General features: G+C 39.2%; 1 protein-coding gene across 1 annotated transcript in view; it reads right to left on the bottom strand.

The window, feature by feature from the left end:
• Nucleotides 1-12120: 12120 nt before the first annotated feature.
• Nucleotides 12121-17448, bottom strand: part of PDZD8 (PDZ domain containing 8) — a 443966-nt gene continuing 438638 nt past the window's right edge. The window contains exon 5 of the mRNA XM_086922919.1: nt 12121-17201. Coding sequence (XP_086779045.1) covers nt 15061-17201 — 2141 coding nt within the window. The 3' untranslated portion in view covers nt 12121-15060. The remainder of the gene's footprint in view (nt 17202-17448) is intronic.

The raw sequence follows: 17448 nt of genomic DNA on the forward strand, positions 1-17448 counted from the left end.
GGGTGCAGAACCTCAGCCACAGAGGACCGCATCAGGGTAATTAGTATTTACGTAGATCTACTCAGTCTTATCCTCGTCCAGAAAATGTGTATTTGGCTGTGTGACTGACACGAAGCTTCTGAAAATAGGATACAAATGTCTATCCCCAGTGGTAATGTAACTTTAAGAGTTTAAATGGTACACTGGGATGTCAAGGACAACTTGTTTAGATTGGTATAGAGTACTTGTAAGCATGTAGTAGCAGAATTCAGAAAATAATTTTAGATCACATTTTTCACAGAACAATTTAGTGTTGATGGCATAGATGATTCTGACTAATAGAACTCATTTCGTCACAGAAAACACATTTCTTGCAGATGTTGAGATCTTCGCGATGGTGATGTTAGAATCGGCAGCAGCAACTTTACTTGTTGTCTCCTAGGTCAGGAGTCAGCAGGTTGGCATTTGAACTTTAACACTGCAATAACTTCAAATGCGTAATATTCTGTGCCGAACCAGGGTGCATGTGTTATTCCTGCATATTAGGGTACAATCAGTGCACAAGTGTTCTGCGCAAGCTTCCTGCTTACAATTACAAATGGGAATCATGGCATAGACATCTGGGCATTACAGAGTTCAATAAAGGACAATTTCTGCCTGCAACGCTATGGTGAATTACCTGACTTTCAATTTTACTCTAACAAAAGTAGTGGCTCCTTTGTATATCTGGGTTAGACAGGTTCACAGAGGGGTCTCCTAAATCATTTCTGCTCAAATTCAATACTATCGATTATAGATTTTAGGCGGTGTCAGAAATAATTCATAACTATTGATTATGGTGTTTCAGGGGTGCTTGGATTAATCTAGAATGCTGGTTAAACAAATAGCATGTCATGCGATGGAGCATAGAGAACTTGGAAATAAGTGTTTGCTTTCATGACTTTATGTATTTGAGTTGTGGTCAGAGACCTGCTTTAAACCGATTTCATTAAACTCAAGAGTGATAGGGAACAAGGTAAGAATCTCAAATAACTAGCAGCACACTAGAGGAGACAAAACATGGCATGATGTTCATTCCCAAGGATCCTGACACAAGGAAACCAGCTGCAGACCTTTTTAGCAGTAGAAGTTTTGGTTCTGACAACGTTAGGTCTTTAAGAAGTTCTGCTCCTTGTTCATCCCAAACCTGCTCTGTTCTTTATCAAAGCTAACGGATTCCCCTGGTAATCCTGTAATTGTACCCGTATCGTAATGTGACAAATTTAGAAGAGTCCTACTATTCCATGGGCAGGAGAATCAGTCCAGGGCAGAGATTGGCCAGGAATTGGTAATGGCTTGGTGGGAAACATTTCAAAGCAGGAACAGGAAGTCTATCAATATATTTAAAGTGATAATTTTATACGGTAAACAGTTTGAATATAATCACTTACAAGACAAATGTACAGATTTTTGTGATTCTTTAGACATACTGGCTCCAAAAAGCATTATAGAACTAAAAGTGGTGAAAACCTGTAAAAGAAAGATCACAGGAGATAAAATATGCAATAACGTACCGCGGCTATTTATAGTCACTGGGCAGTACCTTTGTCAAAGAGAGGCAGAAGTATAGATGCCAAATGCCTTTAAAAGGCCAAGGAACCCCGAAATATATTGCAAAATATGTTTTAATGTAAAGTATGAGGTTATTGCATTGCATATAATATGTGGGTTTACAGAACAGTCACCTCCTAAACCTGAAAATCTGATTCTTTATCTGTACTGCATAATATCTAGCAACTGATTGTTGTGTATTATCCTCTGCTATGAAGGGTTTCTGGATAGAAGAGCAGGACAACTCAGTCAGTGTTGTAGGTTGCAGGAGTTTTTTTCTACTAAGGCAAATTGTTTCTGTTGACTCTACATTGGAATGGTGCTTCTGCTATTGGTATCCCAGAAGCTGGTGGCCCTGGATAGGCTCCTAACTGAATCTTGTGACTAACTTGTATTTTCCCCATGTGGACTTGAAGGTTTCAACATCAGACTTCCTTTTCCTAAATGTGCCTTCCTCCTGGGAGCCAAAGAGGTACAACCTGAAAAGAGAAGGCATATGATCTTTTGCTGCATTGGATGGAGTAACAACGTGAGACAGAGTCAAGAGGTCCATCGCACAGAATGGATAAGGAAGTGATCTAATGAGGACTGAAATGTAGAGCCTCCTGCTGTGACAATACTATTTGATGTAATGAAGTCTTCCTTAATAATTTATTAGAAGTTTTTTTTTTGTGATGAATTTACCCATCCAGTCTTGTAAGACAAGATCATAGTAGTCCAAAATAGCAGCTCATCTGTAAGCCCTCCAAATGGTAGCAGATGTTTATCTCTTTAAGATTCAAATATTCATCCCTTTCGCAGTAAAACCCAAAGTCATAGTGCTACTATTTAGCTGCAGTTACCTTTAAGGCAGGGGTCTCCAAACCGGTCCTGGAGGGCCGGATCCATTCCAGATTTTTAAAATTACTACATGTATCTCAATGGGGATATCCCAAAAATCTGGCATGGATCCAGCCCTCCAGGACCGGTTTGGAGACCCCAGCTCTAAGGGAACCCAAGGTTAGGTTTTGTTTCAGGGATTAAAGATTAGATTCCACAGCTCTGTATTATTTCTATAGACGTTTTTTCTCAGGTCTAGTTAAGAGGGAACTTAGATAAGGATCCAAGGTTTTCTCTAGGAGACCAACAACTAGAGAAATGATGGGTTTACCTTTTTTCTTCTTTGAAACATGTCAAAGACTACTGAAGTTAGAACTTATTGGGCAAAGGCTTTAATATTACATTTCATTACACCTCTGTTGGAAATGTTTTTGACAGTTACTAATTCTTCCATGGAGATACCCAAGATAGACTGAACAGTGCAAATGAAAGCAAAATATTTTATAAGTCTGAAGATGAATGAGAATCTTTGTTGTACTGCATTGTGTAGGGGATGTAAGCAGAATAATTTCTCTCAGTAAATCTGTTAGTTATAGTTTTTAGGCGAAATTATCCCTCTGGGTCCTCCCAAAGTTATTTTTCTTGTAATGATGTTGACCTTTTCTAGGACACTCCTCCATAAAATCTGTTGGCAGGCTGTCAGGAGTCTAGTCATTTCTTGAAGACCTACGTGACAAGGGAGAGAAGAGACAGAGGGTTAGACTAGATATCTTGATGGAAGGAAGTGCAGTCTTAGAAGTGGACGCTGCATAGACCGGAATTATCATGTGATAACATCTTCAAGGTGTCACAAATTCAGACGTACCTGTATTGTAGGGACGCCACAGTATTTTCTAACTAGTCCTACCAGAAACCACTGCCAAAAGAAACTCACTATTGGCATGGTGGTGTCCCCAGGGGGGTAAAATGGATTGTAAGAGAAAAGAGACAGCTGGTTTAGAGGTCTGTCTCACTGGAATTCTGATTTTCTAGCTTCTCTCTTTAGTGAAAATCTAAAATAAAAGAACACAATGTTACTGAAGCCTATGATTGCAACTGGCAAAATTCTCACACTTGGACTATTGCTATACCTGTGGATCTACATCTTTTTCTTGGCTATCTCTTCTGTACTGTATTCATCTAATATGGCAATCTGCAAAATAAACATACTCTTGTAATGTTCAAACATATTTGAAAACACTTATATTGTCAATACTTGTGTTCACACCCACCTCCATGCCAAGGATACTTGAGAGAAAAACATAAGTTTGTAACACAAAATCTGTAAAACGATTAATTCTCTCCTCACACCTCAGCTGTCAGGAGTCAGCTCAGATCATTTCTAAATGAATCTCAAAAGACTAAGATCATTTAGTGTCCTTCCAAACGCCATTAATTATTGTATGCAATCATTTCACAAATTAAACAATGTTCATCTGAAAGTTCAGACAGTCATTCCCCAGATGTTGAGATGGATACAGTTTTGTACCTAGCAAAGCTAAACTCAAAACAAAACAATGTTCACAGAACACATATGTATTTGCCGTTCCTTATCAAACTTAATTACATAGAATGAAGCTGGGCTCAATTAAATCAGAATTTGTTGGTTTAAATGGCTAGGTTCACAAATTTAACTCCCTGCCAAAAAGAATTCAAAACCATCCAACCATGCGTTTTGGGGTCAGAGTTACAAACCAAGATAAAATTAACTATATCTCCTACTTGAAAGTTTCTTAACAGCATACGGAGATGGCAGTCAGAGGAAAAACATTAACTGGTTTGGGGAGCAAGAAGCTTCCGAAATGCTCTCTCAATTTAACTGTCAAGCAAACTACTTTTTCCAACATCTCGTGAGATAAAACAGGCTTCCTGAAAAATGTGTCTGTGTCTTGACTCATCACTTCGTAAACTTTTGGGTGCCATGTTGAAGTATAATCCTACACCATGTTATTAGGGAAATCAACTTTAATATTGTCAAATGTCACAGCAACAGTTATTTTTACATAGACAATGTATTAACCATTTAATGTGGTTATTTCCTGTGAACGAACAAGTTGCATCTTTATTCACAATACTGGCACAAGGGAACATTCATCAGATTTAGGAGCTGGTGATAAGGTACTGATTCTTTTTCAAGACATGCAGCTACTTAAGACAGAAGAATAGGCTCTTGATATTGGAACAAATAGAGGATGTATCACAAAGCTAAAAAAAAGTAATTCCTGAACCGCTATACTCCAAGCTATAGATACGATGCAGTCCAGTGCCTCAACTTTGACCAGGAATTACAGCTTCTACAAGATTTAGAGAGCATAGCCTTGTGGAGAGATCTGGTCCTTTCTGAGGTGAAGTCTGCCCCTCTTGGTGAGTTGCAATCAGTAGGACTGCCTTCTAGACATTGGTGGAATGCTACTGTTCTTGCACTGATGAGAATCCGCACTTTAACCTTGTACCTCATCTATAAAATCTTCAACAAATAAGTAAATAAATAAGTGATCAGAGGTATGCTTAAATTAATCTCAACCACAGGTATTTACTCAGGGCTGCATCCCAGTCCATCAATGTTGTGGCCACAATGCCACCGCAGATTGGACCCAGCCATATGCAAATCAGCCATGATCCGGCTCCAATAGGAACAGCCCCGCCAGAACTGCCAAGTCCTCTATGAACCAGAACACAAGCAACCCAAAATTAGTTTTGTCCTAGTTGGGGCACTTCAGTCAGATGCATTTTGGTTCCTGTGCCAAAGTGAGCACAGTACCACGCATAGGCATACCCATGATACTCTGGGCATCACATTGAGGTAAACAAAGTGATGGGAGGGATGCTTGAATTAACATCAGACACTGGTAATTACTTGGGCCACATCTTAGTCCATCATCTTTGTGCCCACAATGCCATCTCAGATGAGTCCCAGACATATGAAAATCAGCACTTGTCCTGTACCAATACAAACAGTCCAGCCCAAACTGTTAAGCCAGCTACTCTCTCAGAACACATGCAAACCAAGAGTGGTTTCGCTCTTCAGTTGGGTAAAGCATTGCTCCTGTGGCAAAGTGAGCATGGGACCCAGGTCAGGCATACGATTTGCACGTAAGGTGTCGCACTGATGTAAACAAAAATATGTTGGGATGGATGCTTCAATTAATCTCGTCCACTAGTAATTACTCGGCCACATTCCAGTGCATCCTTTTTTTGCCCACGTCATCTCAGATTAGACCCAACCATATGCAAATCAGCCTTGATCTTGGTTCAATAGGTACAGTCCAGCCTGAACTGCCAAGCCAGGTCCTCTCTGAATCACAACACATGCAACACAAGACAGATTCTGCCATGTTTGAGGCTCTTTGTCAGATGCAGGTTAGTTGCAGTAGCAAAATGAGCAGGTCCCACATCTGATTATTCCAGCTGTACTGAAGTAAACAAAAAAAGTGATGGGAAGGCTGCTTGAAAAAATCTCAGTCACTGTTAATCACTCATTGCCGCATTACAGTTAATTGTTTCTTTTGCCCACAATGCCACCTCAGATTAGGCTCAGCCATAGGCAAATCAGCCTTGATTCTGCTTCAATAGGAACAGTAGGGCCTAGACTACCAAACCAGGTACTCTCTGAACCCAGAACACAACCCAAGACCAATATCTCCCTAGATGGATTCCTTCAGCCGGTGCAGCTTGGTTCTAGTGGCAAAGTTAGCATGGGATCCAGGTCTCGAAATACTAGACCCACTTAGGGCATTGCACTGAAATAAACAAAAAGTGGGGGGAAAACTTACATTCACCTCAGCCACTGGGGATTACTCAGTTCCACATCACAGTTCATTGTTTTTGCTTTGCCCACAATGCCACCTCAAAGTAGATCCCCAATAAGGTCCAGTAAGTGGAAGCAGTCTGTGGCTGCTTGTGTTCCAATCTGCAGGGGACCTGGCCTGGCAGTTTGGGCTGGACTGTGCCTGGTGGAGCAGGACCGATTTGCATAAAGAAGGGAGAATAGAGCAGTTGGTGTAAAAACAATGGTCTAGAATGAGACCCTGAATGATTGCCTGTGGCTGAGACTAATCCAAGCATCCCTTACATAATCTTATTGTTGTCTTTTGCATCATTTAACAAATGGCACATACCTTAATAGTGTGAGGAGGAAAGATAGGCCATTCAGACATACTGGTCATATGTCTTCATAATCTTCCTGCCACTAACGGGGCACCCAGGGAAAACTTTAGCCATACTAAGAAAAAGAATGATGGTAGAAATTCCCCCTCCCCTGACAGAAAAATTAAAATGAAACACACACTGCCTTCAGGAAAAAAAAGAGTGAAAAGGCACCTTGCAGACCTATATGGATGTTGAATGTCTCCTAATCTTGGTCTCCTAAAACTGACTGAATGAACAAAAAAATACAAAATTGCCTCCCTTACGAATATTTCTTTGTCAAAGTTGCTTTCAATTTGAAACCAAGATAACTTCAAAAACGTTGTTCCTGTATCACACACATACCATGGGGTATCTTCTTTTTTGCTGTATATAAAGGAGGATGCCGGTTCAAGGACAGGGTTTTAAGGCAGGCACCCTTCCACAGCAACACTGAGTGAAATCCAGCCAGAATGTAAGTTTGAAAATGATTTAAGAAATGCAAATACGATGGTCAGTACAAAAACAGAATTTAGAAATGAATGCTTGGGAATTATAGTAAGAACGAAATCCCACAAAAAAAACGTAACAATGGAAGGAAAACCGTAAACGTTGAAAACCCTTCCTCTGATATCACTTTTCATTTGATTGAAAATATGAATTTGCAACAATTAATTTGCTGAAAAGTGAGACAACAAAATACCGCTCTAAGCAATTTCATACTACTTATGCTTTATTGAGAATAATCTCCTTCCCCTCATGAGCTCTAAATGTTGTGCTTCACATGATGGCATGATGGACCCGTAGGCTCCGTCTTGCATTTTCAGCACTATATTCTTGTAAAGCACCTACAATTTATGTCAGTATACTGGGTTCATTTGTGCATTTGAGTGAGTCCTACCCCCACAACAAAATCAATGAAGTGACTTGGGGACAAATTTCAAGATAGCTGGCAGATTTTGTACAGAGGCCTGTTACTTGATGTACCTATGACCACACATTGTTTAGTTCAGTGGGGAAGCAAAGAACAAACACCATTGCTGGTTCAATAGTCGACAAATCCCTCACTAGACCATATCTCCTTGCAATGCAAAAAAAGTACCTTATGTGAAAGTGAAAGCATTGGGAAAACATGTTACAACAGGAAATAGATATGTCACCTACTGACTTGGTTCTAGGAAGACTACCACTAGCCCTCACCATCACTGTTGCCAATTTTATTCACCTTACCTTATTAAGAAATCTCGTTCTCATGGGACAACGAAACACATTTTCCAGATGAACAAAATGTCTTGATTAACATTGAGTTTTGCTCACATCTTAAGTAGAAGGAAAAAGCAATAGAGCAGAAGAGTACTGAAAATACATAAGTCCCCATCACAATACTAAACATATGTAAAATTTAACACTGATATGAATAAAAGCGAGATTGCTAAATCAATTTGGGATAGGGATTGAACCAATGACCTTCAAGTAGCAGGAAATATTGGGTTTCAAAATTCAGTAAATTCAAGGAGCCACAAAAGGAAAAAATGTCTGCAACTATAGGACTTTACACCATTATATGAAAATCAAGTTGTGGGACCAGGAATTCTATTTCTCATTTTTTGCATATGGCACAAAACAAAATGTTAGAAGACCGATTAAAAAAAATATTCATGGATCAATGTTCGAGTTCATAAAGAGAAAACACAAAGACCCAGGAACACGATAAGAAACAAAGAGGGTTCTAGGCATCAACAAACCCATCAACAAACCTAAACAGCACACAGCTTGTGAATTGACTGTCAAAGAGACCAGACATATGTACAACATACTTAAAGCTTAAGTAGAGCAGCCACAAAAGAATCTGTTCTTTCTTATGCACAGTATGGGACAGAACAAAAGTTGTACCACGAAGAATGTTTAGAACTTGTGTGTAAAACTATTTCACTAGGTCACACCTGAAGTTGTTTCATGTTTAACTGAGGGTAGAGGAGTTTCTTATATTATGCTTGTAACAAAGGTAGCCTTGTGACCTCTTTCAGGATCTGGTGTGCAGTGATGAGAACTGCATTTTCAAAGAAATGTTTAGGAATGCGTAGATGAAACTTCGAATTGGTTATTCAGGAATTTTGGGCCACTCAGCATGGCAAGCTGAGTCACTTTCAAACCTGTCCCAGTTGGCCACTAACTGGGACATGTTTGAAAGTGACTCGGCATTTTCCAGGGTACTAACTCCCTTGAAGATGGGTAATTACCTGAAACAGGATGAACACATAGTAACCAGTTACAAATTACAGTCTAGATAGTACTTGGGAAATGAAGGGCAGATCCCAATACACTGAACTTTAATCTACAGAATGTGATAAAGGCAGCTCCAGCTGGTCCTCTTACCTGGAAAGATCCCTAAAGCAACTAGAAGCTATGGATCTTTGGAATACAGAGCTTCCGGATAAACGTTTCTCGAAAACAGTGAAAAAACAGGTTAAACATTTATCAATGAACTTGGATGCTAAGGACTTGAGCAAATAAACACACAAAAAAACGCATGCGAAGCAGGCTCTCCCACTTTATGATACTTCGCTGGCTGCTTGTTTTTGAAGAAACATTGGCCACTCAAGTAAAATAGCGCTGATGAGATACCGATTCAGGTTTATTCCCTTTAGAGCATTCTGGTACGACAGGCTGGAGCAAGGCACAGACTGTGCATGCCGCTTGTGTGGGACGGTATCGGAGTCACTAGCTCATGGCACCTGGATTTGCCCTAATCTTGCAATGGCTCAGAAATACTGCCTGAAACCGATGCTTAGGTGCCTTGCTTAGGTTTAGGTTGCCTCACTGCAGGGGAGGTTTGTCAAAGCGGCGAGTCTTGTCAGATGACTTCCTGCCTGCTCAAATTCATGAAATTTACCACCAAGGAAATCAATAATTGTGAGCAATCGTTATCTTGGTGTACGAAAAGAGACTCTACAATCATCTTTATGTGATGACTCTTTAGAGCCCACTTTGGAGCTGGTCGCACTGTAGCACTTTTGAACTTCCTAGTATCCTTTTATTAGTCTGCATGATTTCCATTAATGAGTTTGCAAAGAAATGAATAGTAATGATCTCTCCTTTTACCATCTAGTAATCAGTTTGTCAAATAAATTTCATTGATCATCCTATGCACAATATTTTTAAAATATTTTTTAAATTAACAAGATATGGTGAATGCACTTTATTAGCTGTCAGGATTAAGAGGGCTTTTACTGTGTTTTAACTTATTGAAGGTCATTGGTTTCAGTATGATTTGGTTTTATTACATATTTATTATTTGACTGATCAGCTGATTTGTGCACGTTTGTGTTTTTTTGATTAGACTGTTTTGAAGAAGTTTGAATTAATCTAGCAATAAAATGTACTTATTTACTGGTAATTTTGACAACTAATTTTGGTAATAATTTTTGAAGTATTGAGAAAGGTACAGAATTAAGCAGCAATATCCTGATTTATGCAGAGCTAGTTGCAAGGATGGTTCGGAGGCTCTTGCCAGTTGGTGCATCAATGGCAATGGTGAAGCAGAGAATATGGCTGTTGAATGAAGGAGACCCTTGGATGTTCTGGATGAGATCCAGGGAGTGGATCCTTTGTGGGATTAATATACTCAGGGCCAAGGTGCAGGTGGTTGGCCACAATCCAGTGATACATGTTTGTAAGGCAGTCTGTGAACATTTTGGATTAACAACTAATTCATCACTTTGGTTTCGGAAGCTAACAGTGGAATTCTTTATAAAAATATATTTCATTGTTTAGGGTTTATTAAAAAGATGTACATCACATTCTATTACAAAATCAGTTCTTAAATGGGATCATATTACGTCTCTTCATTCTATATAGATATTACCGAGGTCTTTGATAAGAAAATTTCACCAGAAAGTTGTTTTTGCTATTTGTGCAAGGAATACAATCAAGGTTGACCAACAGTCTACATTTCTTTGAACCCCAAGGCAAAGAATAGGGCATGATAAAAGGCTGCAATAGAAAGACTAAGCATGACCTTATAAAATAATAACACCCTGCCCTCCCTTTCAGTATGGGAGGTACATGCTGCGGTAACCGGCGAAAGTGTTCATATTGGATTACTGAGGCAATAAAACTGTTAAATAAATAAAAAATGAAAGAATTATGGAAAGAAGCTTTCTTTCTAATTTCCATTCAAAATATTGGATAATGGATGTAAAACTTTAGAAACCCCCCACAAACTTGGAAAAGCTATACAACAACTGAGGGTAATAAACAGCCATGAATACTTTGTGCTTTGGCCACTTAGGTAACACAACCTACACGGTCCAAAAAGTCCAGAACCAATATTTCTAAAACAAGTAAATACAAGCAAGGATGCAGAGAGAACAAAGGAATGCTAAATATTACACTGAGTGCAATTGTTAGACAGCAAATGAAAATAACCCGTGAACACATGAACTAGAAGTCAAAACTACACAAAATATAAAGATTGTGAAAACGATAACACTGAAAATAAATTGGCCTAAAATAAAGGTCCGATTTAGATCTAGTGTCTAGGCAAATACTTTTGGAGAAGTTAATGAAAGGTAAGCTCGCATCCACTTGAAACCTGGCAAGGAATGGAATGAAGAAAGACAGATACGTTAATATTAAAATGGCATTTGGGGAAAACTTACAAAGATTTGCACCCAATGTTTGAGAGACACACACTGAACTATTGATAGTACAGTAACATCATTACATAGTATTTTCGAATCTGTAGATACTAGTCTGATGTAATTTAGGTGCAAGAGGAAAGTGCTATTTTATCTACATTTGATATCTGATGGGATTTGCTTAACAGTAGAAACTTGCCTGAACTGTGTTGGGTGTTCGATGAAGATTGTATTTTATTTGGTATCTGATGCTTTCAGTTTGCAGTAATCACAGTATTTTGTATTGTTTCCCTTCAGAGGTTAAAGAGAACTGGTAATGAGTGCAGATCAGCTTTAGTTTTCTCTCATTTCTTTGGAAACAGCATGCATGGTAGGGCTGCTATGGTGTTTATACAGAGCACTGGAATTTAGCAAACAAAGATTGCAGTCTAATGACTATCTTCAGATTTTTCAGAGATCTTTCTCATGAAGCCGGGGAGCTTTGGAAAAAACAGGTTGGAAGGAAAGAAAAGATTGTGGGGCAGTAGACAAATTACTTTCCAACAAGCTTCTTATCTCAGAGGACTGCATGCTGCAAAACATGAAGCACCCCTAAACGTGCTCTTCTACACATCCAAAACCGAATGTTAACCTTTTCCTGAATGAAAACTTAGATGAAATCCTTAAAAACGAAGATGCTTCAGAAAGTAGATGTCTTCAAGACTGTAGAACTGAAATCAACTTAGAACGCTTAAAGATTACAAAGTGTTCATCGGTGACTTTTGCTGGGGACTTGGGAAACTTTTACAATTGTTTTGTAACATAGGAATGAATCAAAACAAGGAGCTGGCAAAATACAAATCACTTCTGGTTAGGGTAAACTCTCCCACACATTAGTTTGTATGCTATTTAGATAGAAGATAAAATAATTTGAGCAAATAGACACATGAAAGAGATAAAACATTTTCTTAAACTGAAAACCCTTTCATTATATAAATAGAAGAGCAATAGTACTTTTGAGAAGAAGCCGATATCCAAGCAGAACAGATGAGAACGTTGCAGATTTGTTGGAACGCTCTTTCAATATAATAACATTTGTTACAATTGCAGTCATTACAGTTATTTTGAGGCACCCTGAAAAACAGGTGCGTACTGAAATGGGTCATGTCGTGAAACAGCACTTCTTCCAGTATCTTAACAAGGCATATCCCATGGCTACCCACAAAGAAATAGCAGCATCACTTTTAAATATAAATATATACAAATATAAAACAATTTGTGGTTAAGCCAACATCTTATAATGCACAATTGTTAGCACGTATGTATACGTGTGGGAGACAGACTAAAGAAATGCTGGCAGCACAGTTACAAAAACACATTCTTAGAAGCACTGTGGAGGACATTTATTGATAAAAGTAATAAAATATGGATGTGATTTATTGCATTGTTCACAGATCCTCTGTTTCAGTATTAGAATTCCTTCCTCCAGAAGGCAACACTAATTATCATATTAAATTCATGAGAACATTATTTTCATACCATTTCGCACAGGGTTACTCAGCAACCTCAGCATAACCATTTACATTCTAAGTGTGCAAGCATGTTCTAAGCAGTTCTTCAGTGGTGGCCAATTATTCCAGCAGAGGAGTATCTTCATCAACACAATGGGGCGTAAAGGGATCTTAACCTCTGGCCCCAACATTTAAGAACAACCTTGAAATGATCAGAGGTTGCCAACTCTTTCTGATGCTGCAAACAACTTTTTCCTTCTAACCTTTTGGATGATTGCTGAAACAGATTCAGGCATTTCAATACAGTCTTTTATTATGTGGGTATACATATTTGGAAAATATATTACTTTATTTGGTGCAAAGTGAAACTAGCCTTTTAAAACCTATATTCTTTACCCGTGGTCAGAAAGTTTTCAGTTGTACACCTTGCAAGACTAAAATCATTTGATGCACCGGGCTAGGGATTTCTCCAGTAGGTAGATTAGGCACCATCTGAAATACTAAGATCAGATTTTGACTAAGCAATAAAATAAAAAATACATAATAAAATAAAAATGAATAAAAGCCGGGCCAATGTTGATCCCTTTGAATAAATCATTAATGGGTTCCCTATCATCTGAGTGACATCCCGCACATCACGAATCTAGTCTTGATGAAAATTTGTGTTCAAGCCACCTATGAAATAACTGCATTCTAGTGTTGTATTGATTTGCAACCGTTAATGCATTTTTATTTTCAAGCAAAACATTTTCATTTCTTTCTGAATTAAAATGTATTTTCCAAAGCTTTGTCTTGGTGCAATCGGTTTAAAAAATTCAACCAATTCTCCAAAAGAAAAAAACAACAAATACTCAAAAGCAATCTTAGTTTCTGGCCCCTGTTAATTTTTACCACATTAAGTCAGGTTTATTCAAACGTGTTGCAGTACAAAAAGCAACCAGGATAGCAGCAGCAAATGTTATAGGTACAACTCTGCTTAGGAAGGGACAATTGAGGTTCTTCTGAATCTAATGAATGGTTCAAATAAACGTGAAAATAATACACAGGAATTTTGAGAGTGAAAATGGGCTAGGTGAGTGGAGAGAATTTCCCCCATTTTAAATAGATATTCTTTTCTCCTCTTTTTTTCATAAAACTATGTAAGGCAAACAAGATGACATGAGTCAAGAAACTAATTTACAAAACCAATGGGGTGAATTAAAAGTCAATGATTGCTTCAATGAGACATTATTTGGCAAAAATGAAATGGAAAAACAACCTCCTCTGAAATATATCTTCCAAAAAAACACAGACAATAAATCGAGAAACATTATAGAATTTAAAATCCCTGGTCCCACAATGATCAACTGTTTTATCTTCTGCCATACAGGGCAAAACAGCATAATCTTCGTAGAATGTATTACCAACGGACCAACAATTCCAAAAGTATCTGAAACAATGTTTGGAAACCAAGGACATCAACCGCTGGGTTCACATAATCTGGTACACAAAGCTAAGAAATAAGAAAAGTAGTAAGATTTGCAATAAATTATTAAAACACAATGTTAAGAACGACCAAAATAAAACCTTATCAGAAAAGGAATGTTACATTGTGGGGCCACCTGTTACAGAAAAGCTGAACAAGGCACCTCCTCGTTCACAGCATCTGGAATAATGCACAGAAAATCATGCACAGGGAGCTCTGGAGGAAGGCGCACTAGGTGGTCAAGCCGAACCATAAGTAGTCTACCATGGCTGCATTGACATCTGGAGAAACCCAAATGAGATCATGGAAAGCCTTTTAACAGACAGTTGCAGGAGTTCAATTTTAGGAACTTCAAGTGAGCTATGATACAAGCCTGTAACACCACATTCCTGAAGAGTGGCATGACGTTAGAAGCAGCCAGAGATGAATTCCACACCACATTGCTCCCTAATCAATTTCCCCTTTCCACCGATTAAAAAGTGAGTAGAGGGACCTAAACTAATTTTCTTGGTGATAGGGGAGCAAGTGGGTTGAAAATAATGGCAGAAATGCGACCACAGAAGCAGCACTTTTGTTTTGCAATAGATTTCGGTTATCTTGCAGATTTCCAGAATCCAACTAAACCTCTGCTTTCCAAACCCCAAACATGGTATCTCTATCCAGAAAAAATGCAGCGTTAATATAAAAGTATTCCAGTGACGCAATCTGATTAGAACAGCTATTACTGACCTAACTGCTTTCATATACATTAACCTGTGGAAGAAATCCTGAATGGTCATCTTACTGACAAGTCTTTACATTTTGATGTGTTTGATATATTTCTTTGATTAAGTGCAAATAAATATTGTATTTTTCTCACCCTACTGGTTACTGAAGCCCAGAAGGCTAAACATCCATCCGTACCCAGGCAACTCTACACTGATTCAGAAGTGTCTAAGATTTGTTCTTCTGATATGCAATTAAAACCATCCGGCTCCACCTGGCTGATGTCTTCTGTATCATCGGCTTCCTCAGCTATGCTACTTGTGTCCTCTGCATATTTAGTATTTTTTCTGGACTGCTGGTCGACTGATGCACTCTCCAATGACTCCAAGTCCTCGATTCCGGCCTTATAGTGGATCATGAGAAGTGTTAATGCCTGAAGCCTTTCACCAGACTTACTTAGTGCAGCAGCTAGAAGGGACTTCTTCCTTGCATCAGTGGTCTCTTTTTCTTCCCGTACCAACGAGTTATTGTGCTCCAGCTCTTGGTCTATTTCATTCTGTAGTTTATCCAACATAAACTCAAGCTTTTGGAACCGTTCATCAGTAGGTAGCCCTCTGTACAGGTCCCGGCCAATCTCCTTCACTGCGATAAACACGCTATCATCCAGCCCACCTTCCTTCCTTGCCAATTTAGCTCCAGCAGCCCGTTTTGAGGGACTACTGGAACTACCAGTCTCTGTGTCACTGCTTTCATTATCAGAAGTGTTTGGAGTGTGCTTTGGTGAGGGCTCAACCAGATCGCTTCCTTGTTCTGCTGGACGGGTTTTGGTGACTTGCCGGAGATTTAATACACGGTAGCTGGTGTTGATGATATGCCTGGTTATACCAGTGGTTCTGTTCACAGACAACTTTGTTTCAGAATCAACCCTCCTTTCCACTGCAATGCAAAATGGGTTTTCAGCCAAACACTTTTCCTGGCATTTTTTATGGCAAACATACGCACAGATCAAGCACTGAGAGGCTGCCTTAGTCCACACTTTCTTTTTGCAGTGCTCACACCATGTAGGGTTCTGGAATTGAGTGTCTTGGAAATTATGTCTGCTTTCAGTGAAATTCTGGCTTAGGGTGGGCTCCTCCTTTAGGTATGTAGAAACTTCTTCCGGAGAACTGCATTCCCTTTCTCTTTCCGTGAGGACACTGGATGTTTCAGATTCACCCTCCATGAAGTATCTAAAGTTTAAAGAAACATCGCCATAGCAAAACTTCTCATTAAATCCTTTATGAACACTGAGACTTCGGAGGGCAGTTCTACTCACAGTAGCTTTGGGCTCAGGTGCATTTAGCCTGAAGGTAGTAAAGTACTCTAAAGACGACATGGCCAGGCACTCTAGGGCTATGTCTTCCAACTTGATACTGCAATGTCCTAGACAAATTAGCCCCCCTGTTTTGAATGCATCTCTACACCACACAGCCACATTCAAGTATTTATGAGAACATTCAACTTCAAATACACAGGAAGCTCTTGACCATCGACCTAGTCTGTTTCGATAGTATGCCTCAGATGACTCCCATATGTGATGGTCATCTGTGCTATCTTTTGTGCTACAGGAGCTCTCTGAAATCTTGTCTTTTGATACATCTTGCTTCACAATGGTTGGCTTTGGTGCAAGGAGGTCGTCGCCTTGATCAGCACTTTTTGCTGGTTTATCTAGAGGTTTCTCACCATTACTAAATGGGGGAGGTGGCCTTTCTGGCTTTTCAAGGACAGGTTCCATTGTTTCTAATAAACAATGAGTTTCAGAAGAAGGCAATGTAAGTTTGATTTGAGGTCTAGGTGGTACTGGGGGCTTAACTGTGGGTCCTTGGGCTGGCCGGGCAGGCAGCTGCGATAGATCAGAAGTCTCAGTAGTTTTTGGTGCTAACTGTTTAACTCCCTCTTTCGGCTGTGACTTCAAAGTTGCTGGCACATTCAATTTACGGTTTAGAATAGGAGAAATAGACCCCATGGGTTTAGAAGCCAATGTTACTACTGTGCGTTTGGGACTCTGATTTGAAGGTGGAATCAGTTCCTCTTTCAGGTCGCTGACAGGCTTGATCTCACCTGCCAAATCTTCAAATTCAGAATCCAACTCCTTGTTATCACAATCTGCCAAAATAGCAGAGGGGTCTTCCTCATAACTGAGTGGGCATGATGGAGGAAGAAAAGCAGAATCTTCCAGCTGCCCAAAGTTTTCCTGCAGTGTTGCAGCTGGTTGATTCTGGCCCACAGGCCGTTCATAGAAGAGCTGCACTTTATCACCAGCCTGTTTGAAGAGCTTCGAAATTTGTACGGATGAAGTAACCTTGACTCCTATTGACAAAAACAGGAATAAAGTTAGTATGAGAATGTGTTACTTCAGCAAAATAAAATGTGTTGTCAGTTACTTACATTTCGGCTATATCGAGACTTCCTTCACCATTGTATACATTTATTGGTGAATTGGTTCACCCATTATGTGCATAAGTCACTTTTTAGATCTCTAGTTCAGAAGAAATCACGACTAAATATTAGCTAATCAAATGGTGCCTTAGAGTTATCTGCATGAACCTTTTTTAAG

This window comes from Lissotriton vulgaris, chromosome 5, assembly GCF_964263255.1.
Source record: "Lissotriton vulgaris chromosome 5, aLisVul1.2, whole genome shotgun sequence".
NCBI classification, from domain to species: Eukaryota; Metazoa; Chordata; class Amphibia; order Caudata; family Salamandridae; genus Lissotriton; species Lissotriton vulgaris.